At 41.7% G+C, this 15,259-nt stretch overlaps 1 protein-coding gene across 1 annotated transcript in view; it reads right to left on the minus strand.

The window, feature by feature from the left end:
• The window catches only part of DNAH7 (dynein axonemal heavy chain 7), a 249,669-nt gene that overhangs the window by 5,099 nt on the left and 229,311 nt on the right, over positions 1–15,259 (minus strand). The window contains exons 61-63 of the mRNA XM_046018191.1: positions 6,264–6,494; positions 2,290–2,442; positions 753–930 (exon numbers count right to left, since the gene is read on the minus strand). Coding sequence (XP_045874147.1) covers positions 753–930; positions 2,290–2,442; positions 6,264–6,494 — 562 coding nt within the window. The remainder of the gene's footprint in view (positions 1–752; positions 931–2,289; positions 2,443–6,263; positions 6,495–15,259) is intronic.

The following is a 15,259-nucleotide window of genomic DNA, read 5'->3' on the forward strand; positions in this document are numbered from 1 at the left end:
AACATCTATTTTATTGGCCTCTCTTACAGCATGTGTTACAGTGAGTTGTACGGAGAATGTATTATTTTAAGGCGGATATAATTGAAGGAACCATAAACAACACCTTAGCAGAAGGTTGTTACATGCCCTTCGGGTATTCAACAATATGCCCATTCTGAGTGTGTTAGGAAGAAAAATAAAAGAAAAGAGCAACTGTCCCAGGATCAAGTCCTTGGAAACTCCAGTATTCAGAGGAGGAAAAGCTAGCAAAGAAGCGTGAATGTGTCCGGTGAGAGAATCAGGAGAAATCCCAGGAGAAGGATGTCTTTAGAAGGAGAGTGGTGTCACCGGATAAGAACTATGAGTTTAAGATGAAGACCGAATTCATGGGATTTGCCAATAAGGAGGTCATTACTAACTCTGCTTATTACTGACTTCAGTTTATTGGAGAGGATGAGAGGTAGATGGGAACTAGGAAGTGAGCAGCTGGAGAGGGCATGAAAAGACAATTCTTTGAAGAAATTTGCTATGAAAGGGAGAGAGACACGGGACAGTCGCTGAGGGTATGTGGATGTTAAGATGGTTGGAATTCTTTGCTGATTTGTTTTTAAGGGGACAGACTGTAAAAGCGCATGTTGATAAGAATTTCTTTTCCTCAACTATTTGAGAGTAACATACATGATGATTAAAATTCTACCAGTTGAGCAGAGTAAGCAAGAATGTGTCTGTTCGGTACCTCGGTAGAAGCCGACTCACTCTGCCCGCGCACTTACCGTCTTCTGGAGCGTGCTTGTACTCCTTGTCCTCCATCACTTCGTAGTCAAACCCGAGAAGGTCAATGGGGATGGTGTATTTCCTGGCATAGTTCTGCTGGGCACCAGTCAGGAAGGCTTGCGTGAAGAAGAAGCCAGAAAGCCAGAAGACCGGAGGCGGGCCAACCTCGTACCACTGCTGTGGTGACAAAGCACACGTGTTCTGAGGCTGGAGACTTTCCACTTTGGAGACAACAACTGCTTAATCAAATTCACCCCCAGCACTCCGCCTGTTATGCTTCAGGTAGACTCGTAAGTGAGCCAACACGTTCAGGAATAAAACTTGACCCTGTCGAGGTTTCGAAAAGCTGCTCACTCAGGGTTCGTCTGACTCCATTTCAGATCCGTTGCCTCAGCTGGGACGTCGCAATGTGGGTTAATGCAGAAGGGAGTGTCTCTGTATGTGCCTAGTGATTCCTTCCCAAAGCTCCACACAATGACGAATATCTGATATACGTTGTTGCACAATATACCATAGTCGTCATAGTCAACTGGATCCCTATAACGTCTGGTGATGTTTTCCCCATTTTTTTCTCTCTCATCACTGGTGTCCAGGAGAATATTCCTTTGGAAGTTTCCCCCACTTTGCCAAAATACAATGAAATCCGACATAGGGAAACAGTATTATACAAAGAACTTACTAAAGAAACCACAGTGAGAGCTAAAGATATCATAAATACCGAAGATACCCAAGTAATTCTGTGCATATCATGCTTTAAGAAGCTGACTACTGATTTTAAATAGAAAATTATAGAAGTCCAATGAATTTGAAGAACTGTTCCCTGTTAGAATCCAAGGTAGAGCCTTCATCATTCAAGAAAAATCTTATCTCTTCAGCATCAACTCTAGTAATAACAAGAAGTCCTGTGTTATTCAAGGGAAGTTGAGTCATTTTATCCCAGCAGAAATGTTCTCACAGGCAGTTTTGATGCATTATGAACACTATGTAGGAAATTAATACTTTTAATGAATATAATTAATGACATAGTTAAGCAACAGTATTGCCAGATAATTAGGAGACAGGTTTCTGTGCACACAACATTTCCCAGACAATTTGCCGTGGAGATTATTACCGTGTTGGGCTGAACCAGCAGTCTGCCGACTTCATGATCGGGAAGAATGCTGGGCAAGGAAAAGATAATGCTGCTTGCTAGGAGCTTGCCTGGCTTTCTAAGGTGCTCTGCTCTAGGAATCTCTTTTGATGCTTAGTATTTCATGTAAAAAATCAATACAGCCAGTTGTTTTCTCTCTTCAAGCATCACTGACTCGAGTGTGTTGTGTACTAAATATGAACACCTGTTCCTAAAGAAGCTTTCAGAGATTCTGTTTCCCATATTCGTATTTTGACCATTCAGTGTAACAGTTACACACATTATATGCAATACTGAGTCGTGGTCATTTGTGCCCGGGATGCACAGAAAAACTAGAGAGTAATGTCACGTTAGGCATCCTGATAAAAATGAAATGAAACCATATATGATAGTTTAGATGAACTCACTTGCAAGAATTTCAGTCTTGAAAGGAAGTCATTCACATAGCTCCCAAGTGGTTTAAGGCTTGGGTATGATTTACCCATCCACATGCCTGGAATTTTGACATTCAGAATGCTGCTAACCACTTCTTCCAGATCTGTAGACATCACCACAAGCCCCTGAAACATGTAAACGTTTGGTTAACGTGATCATACTGATTTTGGACAATCCTCTCTTAAATACCTTTTTCATAAGTATCCTTTGTTTAAACTTGTGATGAAAGCTGGGTCATATGGGAAAAAAGAAAAGATACATTCTTTTGCTGACAGTAAGTCATGGAGTCATAGAACTATTCCTTACAAAATATTGATAATTTTACTTTTAATCAAATTTTTGTGGAAAATTTTCTTACTGAGGTATAATTGACACGTAACATGGTACAGTTGACCCTTGAACAAGGGGATTTGAACTGTATGGTCCAGGAGGATTTTTTGAATAAATACATTGAATTTTTTTTGAGATTTGTACCTATTTGAAGAAACTCACAGATGAACCAAGTAACCTAGAAATACTGAAAAATTTCAGAGAAAGGTATCGTAAGAATACAGTACATTATACATATTAGTGTTGACTGTTTATGTTATGGACAAGGCTTCCAGTCATCAATTGGCTATTAGCAGTTAAGTTTTTGAGAGGTCAGGAGTTATATGCGGATTTTTGGCTACACGGGGGTCAGCAACCCTAACGCCCATGTTGTTAAAGGCTCAACTGTATTAGTTTCGTATATACAATATGATGGTTTATGTATTTGGATATATTGCGAAATGGTCACAGTAGTCTGGGTAACATCTGTCACCACACATAGTTACAGTATTGTTTCTTGTGATGAGAACTTTCAAGATTCACGCTCAACAACTTTTGACTTCGCAACACAGCATTATTAACTATAGTCATTAGGCTATACATTGCACTCCCATGGCTCTTATTTTATAACTCAAAGTTTGTGCCTTTTGACTTCCTTCAGCCTTTTTCCCACCCTGGAAAAATCTTAATACTTAGCTACTCACTAGCTATTAAATCACAGACTAACTTGGACTTAGTTTACTGCCTTTTTTTTTTTTTTTTTTTTGCATTATTTGCCCGAGGGGTACGTGTCTGTGAATCATCAGGCTTACACACTTCACAGCAAGTTCACTGCTCTTTTGAATAGACAACTGTTACATCTCCTGTCTTCTTAACAGAATAGTGATGAATATAAAATTAGAAAAAATTATATGAAATCCTTTAGAAAGTTAAAATAGTCTCAGTTCCGCCTATGAAGCCCAATTGATCTTATCCCATTTTGTTAATTATTTAAGTAAACTCTTTGCCCAACACGGGGCTCAAAATCATGACCCTGAGATCAAGGGTTGCATGCTCTACCAGCCGAGCCAGCCAGGTGCCCTGGTCTTACCCATTTTGAGTCACAGGTGGACATGTGTTAAAACTTTGAGGCCTTTAAAAATTACTGCCTCGGGGTGCCTGGGTGGCTCAGTGGGTTAAAGTCTCTGCCTTCATCTTGGGTTGTGATCTCAGGGTCCTGGGATCGAGCCCCACACCAGGCTTTCCTCTCAGCAGGGAGCCTGCTTCTTCCTCTCTCTGCCTGCCTCTCTGCCTACTTGTGATTTGTCTCTGTCAAAGAAATAAATAAAATCTTTAAAAATAAATAAATAAATAAATAAATAAAAATTACTGCCTCCTTGATCTTACAGTTGGGCCAGTTGCCATCAAGATTCCTCTTTTCTCTATAGTTGACAGAATTACCCCAACTAGCATACGGAGAAGATTTTAGAGTAAATTTAGTATGTTCAACACCCACCTTTCCTTTGCCTCCTTTCCCAAACCCACTAAAACAGCAGTAAAAGAATTTATGTTTTGTTTGTTTGTTTTATTTATTTGACACACAGAGAGGCAGGCAGAGAGAGAGGAGGAAAAGCAGGCTTCCTGCTGAACAGAGAGCCCGATGCGGGGCTCGATCCCAGGACCCTGGGATCATGACTTGAGCCGAAGGCAGCGGCTTAACCCACTGAGCCACCCAGGCGCCCCAAGAATTTATGTTTTAAGGACATAAGCCTACAAGTGCAGAAAACAATTAGGGCAAGGCAAAATGGCAACCCAGTTTTGGGAGCTAGAAAGCATGTGGACTGTTGGCAGGTGATGTTGAAGTCGGGCGTTAACCGGAGCCCGACCAGTAGAGGAGAAAGCCAGGGAGCAACCAGACATACTGGGGAATACCCACGAGTGTTTGGAACCGATGGCCCCAGAGGAAAGAGGGGTGGAAGGTGCAGCCAAATGAGAAGAGTTATTGAAATTGGGTTTCAAAAACAGATTTCTAGGACTTCGTCCACAGATCTGCACTTTGCCCACCTTGAATGAAACGTGGAAGGGAAAACAAGAAATCCCTGGGGGCTGCCAGGCTCGGCTGGGGGTCAGATTACCACCCTGAAGTCAGGAATTACATGATGAATGTACACTGGATGCTGAGACCCCTGAGGCCTCTCTCCCCTTTTCCCCAGAATGCCGGAAGCCAGGCCGTTCTCTTCCAGGAAGGGTACGGGAAGAACCAGGTCAAGGAGAAACCGAGGATCCTGAATGCTGCTCGGCCAAACATCCCAGCCAGATGACACCACAACCAGCCCAGGAGACCCCTCTTTCCACAAGAGCTCCTGTTCGACCACTTTGCTCCCCCTCCAAAGCTACAACCGGAACAAGCTCGGCTGGAGCGTCAGGAGGATGATTGCGGCCTACCTGCACGCTGCTCCCCCACAGTCCTTCCTGCAGGGGTCAGAGTGAACTTCTACAAATATAAAACGGATCATTTCACTTCATTGCTTAAAACGCTCTGAACACCTCCCCTTACTTTTATTTTTTACAACAAAATTCATGATCTTAATTCATGATCATGGCTTTTCTCTGTCCTACTGTTTCCCTCATGCTCACTCCACTCCAGCCCCAAGAGCCTTTCCTAGTGTTCCCGGACCAGGCCCGGCTTGTTCTTGTCACCGTCTTTGCACTTACCCTATCCTCAGCCCGAAGGTTCCATGGTTCGCCGTTGAGTTCAGACCCCTGCTGAAGGGTCAGCACCTTTCACTTTGTGTCAGTCGTCTGACACCAGATGGGTTTCCCACCCATCACTCTCTATCCTCTCATGCTTTATTTTTTTCTCATGGAACTTAACATTTATCAAAATTATACACGTATTTTAAATTTTTATCTCCCTAATCAAAACTTCAGCTCTATGGGGGCTCCAGGTGCCTCATTTGGTTAAACGTCTGACTCTTGATTTCAGCTCAGGTCTGAGACTGAGCCCAGTGTCAGGCGTGGAGCCTGCGTGGGATTCTCTCCCTCTCCTTCGGTCCCTCTCCCTCTCCACCGTTCTCGCGCTCTCAAAAGTGTATGTGCTGCCGAAGTGAGCACTCTCTCTCAAAAATAAAGTAAAATAAAGATTGGCTGTTTATTTCTTTTTAAGGGTGGGGGTGCACCTGGGTGGCGCAGTTGGTTAAATGTTCGACTCTTTGTTTCAGCTCAGGTCACGATCTCAGGGGCATGAGGACAGACCCCTGACTCAGGCTCAGCGAGGAGTCTGCTAAATTTCTCTCTCCCTCTCCCTTTGCTCCTCCCCTTACTCTTTCCTCTCTCTTTCAAATAAATAAACCTTTAAAACTTAAGCTCTATGAAAGCAAAGGCTTGGTCTTTCTTACTCCTTTGTGTTTCCTTAGCATGTATCCTACCTAGCAAACTATGCCGTCTAACACACTCCATGATTCCTTACCCACTTACGAACTGTCATCCCCAGAATCCTACATGGTCTTCAAGGGCAGGGATTTTGCTTCTATCCCCAGAATGAAGAACGAACAGTGCTTGCACACGGTCTCCCCCCAGTAAATATTTGCTGAGTAAAATGAATGATAAGTTATTACAAGGATTTTTCTTTTATATATTTCCTTGTATATTTCCTTACCTTGATCGCTTTTTGAATATCAATGCATGAGTCCCTTATGGTCTGCAACAATTTATTGAACCGTCCCATCTCTTGGACAAGCACAGTGTTCATGCTCTGAGTATACGTTGTCGGGTACCTCCTCATCGCAGCCTCAACATCAAAGTTGTGGGGAAGTTTGCCCAAGATGTCCCCAGCAACCTCATCTATGACTTCGTCTGAGGATTTTGCACCAGCGTCTGCTGAACGAGACTGTAAAGAATGCAAGCAAAAAACGAGAATTCCTCATGAAGTTGTAGGAATTGCTGAGTAGGAAAACTCCTAAGGTAAATTTTGTACGAATGAGTACTATTCTGCTATTTTACCAATGATTCTTCTCTGCACAAGACTGAATGAATTGATAAAAACAGGCACGGGATGGGGATTCAGGAGAAAACCATTGTTAGGGAGCAAGGAAGAGGGCATGGACAGTTGTTCACAGGAAAAAGAGGGTCTAGAGCAAGAAAATGAGCCACACACTGGGCTAGCTAGGTAGAGGGGGAGTGGCTGGTGTGGAGAGAGGGAGAAAAAGCGTTTGTGTTGGTGGGGTGATTCAGAAATGATGAACTTTAACAGCCAGGAGAAGGAAATTTGATCTTGCTTTGAGAAAACTTGCCACAAAATATATTTGCCAATAACTCTGGTGCCTACTGGTTGCCAAAAGCAGAGATAAAGTTTTGTCCTTGAACCAGAAGGGCAAAGAAAATTAGCTCATCTCCTCAAAGCAGTTGTAAGAGTTATGGAGAAAGGCAGACTTTAGTGATCCACACTGAAACAAAGGAAGGGGAACTTCATTGCAGTTTTTATTTTTTATGTTTATAGTGGCAGGGTGCAAATGAATCTATATTTTTTTGGAAACCGTTTAAATCCTCACAATGAACGAATGGGTATGTGCACTTGCACGCGCACGTTGAGAGAAAACGAGCACAATTAGAATATAAATGAATATAGCTCATATTTTTCAAGCCCTAGGAAATTGTGTTTAGTCTTATTTCAGATTTTGTATTTCCCGGTTTCTTTACTGGTGCTTAGGCATGAACAAAGAGCTCTGCCAAAGTAACCTTCCCGAGACCAAATATTCTTGTTCTAATTTTTTTTCCTGTTCTGTTTTTTTTTTAAGATATTTTAAATACACAATGTAAAAGTTTTGTCATTGTTAACTTGCTCTCCAAACTCTGCTGTTCTGGTCTCTTTGCCGCTGAGTTGTGGTAAACCCAACGTAGAAGCAATGAACTCCTGCCCACCCATTAGCATAATTGCACTTGCCAGTCTGAGGGTGAGGGTACTGAAGAGGCTGTTTAATCGCACACCGAGAAGATGCCCCAAGTGCATTTAGACTTATTGGTTTGGTTCTGAGTCATTTTCTGTTGGAATGAACCGACTGTTGTATGTGTTCTGTGATGTGACACACCCCATCAACCTGAAATAAAGCCAAAAGCCACTCTCATGGCCTGTTGTCACTCCCCAGTGTATTGCGTGCGTCTAATACTCCCAGACATCTCCTTACTCATGTCTCTGCCTATACTTTTGTACTCAGGCAAGAACTGATTTGAGTGGAATTAGCATATGTAATAGGGATGTAAAAAACAGTCTTTTCCCTTTCTCCCTTATTGGAACATGTCATCTGACAGTAGACCAGAGCGAGGAGCACCGTGGACTCTCCCGTCAAGGACAGCACCCCGTTTTGTCCTCCCTAATATGGTTCTTTTTTTTTTTTTAAAGATTTTATACATCCATTTGACAGAGATCACAAGTAGGCAGAGAGGGAGGCAGAGACAGAGAGAGGGAGAAGCAGGCTCCCCGCTGAGCAGAGAGCCCGATGCGGGGCTCAATCCCAGGACCCTGGGATCATGACCTGAGCCGAAGGCAGAGGCTTCAACTCACTGAGCCACCCAGGCACCCCCTAATACGGTTCTTTTAGCTCCCCACACCCTGCCCCATCGTCTCTTATTATCTGCCCTGCTCGGTCCTAGAGCGTCTTTAGAACCCAGAAAAAGTTTAGCATTATGGTTCGGAACACAGATTCTGGAGCCAAACTACTGGGAGTCAGACTGCTTTGAGTCCTGGCTCGAGTTTGTACTAGCTGAGCTACTTAATCATTCTGTATGTGTTTTCTAGCTGTAAACTGGGAATAATTAGCCCTTACCTCAGAGGACTGCCGTGTGCATCACACCGTTATACACGAAGCACTTAGAACAGAGTCAGTGTACGGTCAGTACTATGTCAGTGTTAGCTATTATCATCATTATTCTGAGATTCCATAAAAGTAAAAACATCCCTACAAAGTCAGTTCATGGGATAACTCACTTATTCAAATTTTACTCAGTCACTAAGGGAACTCTTACCATTTGGACTAATCTGCTTTCAGAAATGAAAGAAACCAACGACTGAGCATTTCTGCTAAAGGGAGACTACAAGAGAAGACCTCTTAGTCGGAGAGCAAGACTAAATGTTTTTCATTCAAATACACTGACTCGTGCCCATGGCACGCTGAGTTCTAATGCCTTAAATTACCCTCTGACATGTGCTTCCATTTACCCTCTGGTAAGTGGAGCTGCACGTCTACAAAGTGTCGATGGTATTTTTCTCCTCAACCTTTTTGTACGTCCTTTACTTACTGCTGCAAGTCTTTAAATATGATGTAATCTGATAAAATACTGATGTGAAAGAAACTTTCTATGTAAACGACGTTAAATGTTCTGGAACATTTGAAGAAGATAAGTCACTTTATCGGTTGGTGTTGAATTAGTAAGAGACTAGAAAACGGGCAAAATTTTAGACTGGATTCTGGCATCAAACCTCTTCCCACATATCACCGAATCCTGCCCCGCTGCACCTTGCAGGGGCATCCTTCCCCGGGCAGGTGTGGCGGTGAGCCCGGGGGGCAGGCGTCTCCCCCAGTGGACCCACACAGGCCCCCTGCGCACCAAGGCCACTGACCACACACTGCTCCAAAGCGGCAGCTTCAGTGCTGGTGGCAAGAGATTTTATTTGCTTATTCGTTTAAGATGGGGGAGGGGGGAAAAAGAAAGTGTCCACGTGCACAAGAGGGGATGAAACAGAAGGGAACGGAAAGGGAAGAGGAAGGAATCTCAGGGAGACTCTGCACTTAGCATGGTCCCAGCTCGGGGCTCAACCTGACGACTGTGAAGTCATGACCAGGCCCGAAACCGAGAGTCAGACGCTTAACTGACTGAGCCGCCCAGGAGCTGCTCTCCTGGTGGAAATAGGACCAGGCTTTCTTGCTCTTTTTTTTCCCCGCTTTGGAATCAGGCTTAGAGGTTATTGTTTGTTTGTTTTTTCATTTCTTTTTTTCTTTCTTTGGATCAGGCTTCCTTCCTTTCTTTTTCTTTGGCAAACTATCTTATAGTTTTTTGTTTGTTTCTTTAGGGGGTTTTCTTGTCCCCTTTTCCTTTTTGCAGATCAGGCTTTTTTTTTTTTTTTTTTTTTTAAATCAGGCTTATTTTAACAAATCAAAGCACACCTAGTTAAAGGCCTAAACACTGCCTATTGCAAGAACGGAGGAATTCTGCAGAGGACTGACCCGTGGGGGAGAGCAGCCCAACCACGAGAGCAGAGCGCACACAGCACACACTGGAGACACCTGCGGACGTGCCAGGCCCTGGACAGTGTGTGACTCCTTCCTAGTCTTACTCTCAGTCAGTAAGTAATTAATAACAAAAATAACGAGTGTGCAAGTACGTGAAGACAGAAACTAACAGACATAATGACAAGATGGGGGAATTCTCCGCTAAAGAAAGATCAAGAAGAAATCACAGCCAGGGATTTACTCAAAACAGATACAAGCAATATGTCTGACAGAACTTAGAACAGCAATCATAAGAACACTGGCTGGACTCGAAAGAAGGACAGAAAACACCAGAGAAACCCTGGCTACAGAGATAAAAGACCTGAAAACTAGTCAGGCTGAAATGAAAAAATGCTGTGACTGAGATGCAAACCTGACTGTATGTGATCACAGTGAGGATGGAAGGAGCAGAGGAACAAAGAGGTGATACAGAAGATGAAATTATGGAAATAATGAAGCTGAAAAGAACAGGAAAGAAAACTATTAGATCATGAATATAGATTTAGGGGACTCGGCAATTACATAAAGCACGACAATAGCCATGTTATAGGAGCCCCTGAAGAAAAAGAGTGGGAAAAGGGGGCAAAAGGTTTATTTGAATAAATTATGGCTGAGAACTTCCCTAATCTGGGGAAAGAAACAGGCACTAAAATCCAAGAGGCACAGAGAACTCCCCTCAAAATCAACAAAAACAGATCAATACCGAGACATATCATAGTGAAACTTGCAAAATACAAAGATAAAGAGAGAACTCTGAAAGTGGTGGGAAAAAAGCATCCTTAACCTACAAAAGTAGATATATAAGGTTAGCAGCAGACGTGGCCACAGTAAGTTGGCAGGCCAGAGGGAGTGGGATGAAATAGTCAATGTGCTAAGGAGAAAAAGATGCAGCCCAGTATCCTTTACCCAGCAAGGCTGTTGTTCAGAACAGAAGGAAAGATAAAGAATTTCCCAGATAAGCAAAAACCAAAGGAGTTTGTGAACACTAAACCAGCCCTGCAAGAAATATTCAAGGGCCCTTTTAGTGGGAAAGAGAGACCAAAAAGAAACAAAGGCTAGAAAGGAAACAGAGACAATCAAAGGAAGAGCAACTTTACAGGTACAATGGCAACTTTGCAGTTTTAAATGGCACCAAATCATATCTATCAATAACGACTTTGAATGTAAATGGATTGAATGCTCCAATCAAAAGACATAGGGTATGAGAATGATTAAAAAAATAAGACCCATTATACGCTGCTTACAAGAGACTCATTTAGACCCAAAGACACCTGCAGATTGAAAGTGGGGGGATGGAGGACATTTTATCAAGCTAATGGTCATCAGAAGAAAGCTGGAGTAGCCATACTTGTATCAGACAAACTAAATTTTAAACCAAAGTCTGTAATAAGAGATGAAGAATAGCACTGTATCATTTTAACAAAGGGGTCTACCCATCAGAAAATCAAGCAATTGTAAATATTTATTCTTCCAACTTAGAATCACCCAAATATCTAAATCAATTAAGAACAAACATAAAGAGGGGCGCCTGGGTGGCTCAGTGGGTTAAGCCGCTGCCTTAGGCTCAGGTCATGATCTCAGGGTCCTGGGATCGAGCCCCGCATCGGGCTCTCTGCTCAGCAGGGAGCCTGCTTCCCTCTCTCTCTCTGCCTACCTCTCTGTCTGCTTGCGATCTCTCTCTGTCAAATAAATAAATAAATAATCTTAAAAAAAAAAAAAAGAACAAACATAAAGAAACTCACTGATAATACAATAATAATAGGGAACTTTAACACCCCACTCACAGCAATGAACAGATCATCTAAGCAGAGGATCAACAACGAAACAAGGGCTTTCAATGACACACTAGACCAGGTGGACTTCACAGATATCGCCAGAACATTTCATCCTAAAGTGGCAGAACACACATTCTTTTTGAGTGAACATGGAATATTCTCCAGAATAGATCACACACCGTGTCACAAATCAGGCCTCAACCTGTGCAGAAAGATTGAGATCACACCACGCATATTTTCAGACCACAGCATTTTGAAACTTGAAGCCAACCACAAGAAAAAATTTGGATTGACCACAAATACATGGAGGTTAAAGAACATCCTACGAAAGGATGAATAGGTTAATCAGGAAATTAAAGATGAAATAAAAAATTCATGGAAGCAACTGAAAATGAAAACACAGTAGTCCAGAAACATCTGGGATGCAGCAAAGCAGTCAAGGAGGGAAGTACTTAGCAATACAATCCTACCTCAAGAAGCAAGAAAAATCTCAAATACACAATCTGACCTTACACCTAAAGGAGCTAGAAAAAGAATAGCAAATAAAGCTGAAAACCAGCAGAAAAATGGGAATGATAAAAGATTAGAGCAGAAATAAAGGATATAGAAATTTTAAAAAGAACAGCAGAACAGATCAACAAAACTAGGAGCTGGTTCTTTGAAAGAATTAATAAAATTGATAACCTGGCCAGATTTATCAAAAAGAAAAAAGAAAGGACCCAAATAAATAATCACTAAAGAGAGAGGAAAGATCACAACCAACACTGCAGAAACACAAACAATTATCAGAGTATATTATGAGCAATTATATGACAAGGAATTGGGCCATCTAGAAGAAATAAATAAATTCCTATAAAAATATAAACTACCAAAACCAAAGCAGAAAGAAACAGAAAATTTCAACAGACCAATGACCAGCAAAGAAATTGAATTAGTAATCGAATGTCTCCCAAGAAACAAGAGTCCATGGCAGATGGCTTCCCAGGGGAATTCTACCAAACATTTAAAGAAGAGTTAACACTTAATCTTCTCAAACTGTTCCAAAAAATAGAAATGGAAGGAAAACCTCTAAACTCATTCTATGAGGCCAGAATTATCTTGATTCCAAAACCAGACAGAGGACCCTACTAAAAAGGAGAATTAGAGGGGCCCCTGGGTGGCTCAGTCGGTTAAGCATCTGACACTTGATTTGGTCTCAAGTCATGATCTCAAGGTTGTGAGATCGAGCTGAGTGTCAGTCTCTGTACTCAGCATGGAGTCTGCTTGAGAGTTTTTCCTTCTACTGCTCCCATCCTGTTTCCTCTCTCTTTTTCTTTCTGTAAAAGAAATAAAACTTTCTAAAAAAGGGAAAATTTCAGACCAATATCCCTGATGAACATGGATACAAAAACTCCCAACAAGATACTAGCAAATTGAATCCAACTGGATGTTAAAAGAATTGTTCACCACAATCAAGTGGGATTTTTTTCCTGGGCTGCAGCGGTGGCTCAATATTCACAAATCAATCAACATGATACACTACATTTATAAAAGAAAGGATAAGAACCATATAATTCTCTCAACAGATGCAGAAAAAACATCTGACAATATACAGTACCTTTCTTGAAAAAAACCTCAAGAAAGTAGGGATAGAAGGGATAAAGCTCAACATCATAAAGGCCATATATAAAAGACCCATAGTTGGGGCGCCTCTGCCTTCGGCTCAGGTCATGGTCTCAGGGTCCTGGGATTGGGCCCCCCATCGAGCTCTCTGCTCAGCGGGGAGCCTGCTTCCCCTTCTCCCTCTGCCTGCCTCTCTGCCTACTTGTGATCTCTCTCTGTCAAAATAAATAAATAAATTTTTTTTTTAAAAAGGACCCATAGTTAATATCATTCTCAATGGGGAAAAACTGAGACCTTTTCTCCTAAGGTCAGGAATATGACAGGGATGCCCACTATAACCACTGTTGCTCAACATAGTACTGGACATCTTAGCCTCAGCAATCAGGCAGCAAAAAGAAATTTAAAGCATCAGCAAGGAAGAAGCCAAACTTTCACTATTTGCACATGACATGCTACTCTAAGTAGAAAACCCAAAAGACTCTACCAAAACATTGCTAGAAATAATACATGAATTCAGCAAAGTTGTAGGATATAAAATCAACATACAGAAATATGTTGCATTTCTCTATAACAATAATGAAGCAGCAGAAAGAGAAGTCAAGGTATCGATCCCATTTACAATTGCACCAAAAACCATAAGATACCTAGGAATAAACCTGACTAAAACAGTAAAAATCTATACTCTGAAAACTATAGAACACTTATGAAAGAAATTGAAGATGACATAAAGAAACAGAAAACATCCCATGCTTATGGATTGGAAGAACAAATATTGTTAGAATGTCTATACTGCCCAAAGAATTTACACATTCAATGCAATCCCTATCAAAATACCACCAGCTTTACAGAGTTAGAACAAACAATCCAAAAATTTGTATGGAATCAGACAGACCCCCAAATAGCCAGAGGAATGTTGAAAACAAACAAACAAACCCAAGGATGGCGGCATCACAATTCCGGACTTCAAGCTCTATTACAAAGCTGTAATAATCAAGACAGCATGGTACTGGCACAAAAACAGGCATGTGGATCAATGGAACAGAAAAGAATCCAGAAGTGGTCCTGCAGCTATATGGCCAAGTAATCTTTGACAAAGCAGGAAAGAATATCCAGTGGAAAAAAACCAATTTTTCAACAAATGGTGATGGGGAAACATGGACAATGACAGGCAGAAGGAAACTGGGCTACTTTTTTACACCATACACAAAAATAAATTCAAAATGGATGAAAGACCTAAATGCGAGACAGGAAATGTCAAAATCCTAAAGAACACAGGCAACAACCTCTTTGACCTTGGCCGTAGCAACTTCTGACTAGACATGCTCCTTGAGGCAAGGGAAACAAAAACAAAAATGAACTATTGGGACTTCATCAAGATAAAAAGCTTCTGCACAGTGAAGGAAACAGTAAGCAAAAGTAAAAGACAGCCTACAGAATGGGAGAAGATATTTGCAAATGACGTATCTGATAAAGAGTATGATCCAAAATCTATAAAGAACTGATCAAACTCAATCCCCCCAAAAGCAAAGAATCCACCGGGCAGAAGACATCAATAGACATTTTTCCAAAGAAGACATCCAGGTGGCTAATAGACACATGAAAAGTTGCTCCACATCACTCGGCATCAGGGAAATACAAATCAAAACCAAATGAGATACCACTTCACACTTGTCAGAATGGCTAAAGTGAACAACTCGGGAAAAAACAAATGTTGGCGAGGATGTGGAGAAAAGGAACACTCTTGCACTACTGGTGGGAACGGAAGCTGGTGCAGCCACTCTGGGAAACAGCATGGAGGTTCCTCAAAAAGTTACATATAGAGCTACCCTACGACCCAGCAATTTCACTAAGAGGTATCTACCTAAAGTATAGAAAAGTACAGATTTGAAGGGAGCACAAGCACCCTGATGTTTATAGCAGCACTATCAACAACAGCAGACTATGGAAGGAGCCCAAGTATCCATTGCGTGATGAATAGATAAAGGAGATGTGGTGTGTTTATACATATATAC

Source organism: Meles meles, chromosome 9 (genome assembly GCF_922984935.1).
Source record: "Meles meles chromosome 9, mMelMel3.1 paternal haplotype, whole genome shotgun sequence".
NCBI classification, from domain to species: domain Eukaryota; kingdom Metazoa; phylum Chordata; class Mammalia; order Carnivora; family Mustelidae; genus Meles; species Meles meles.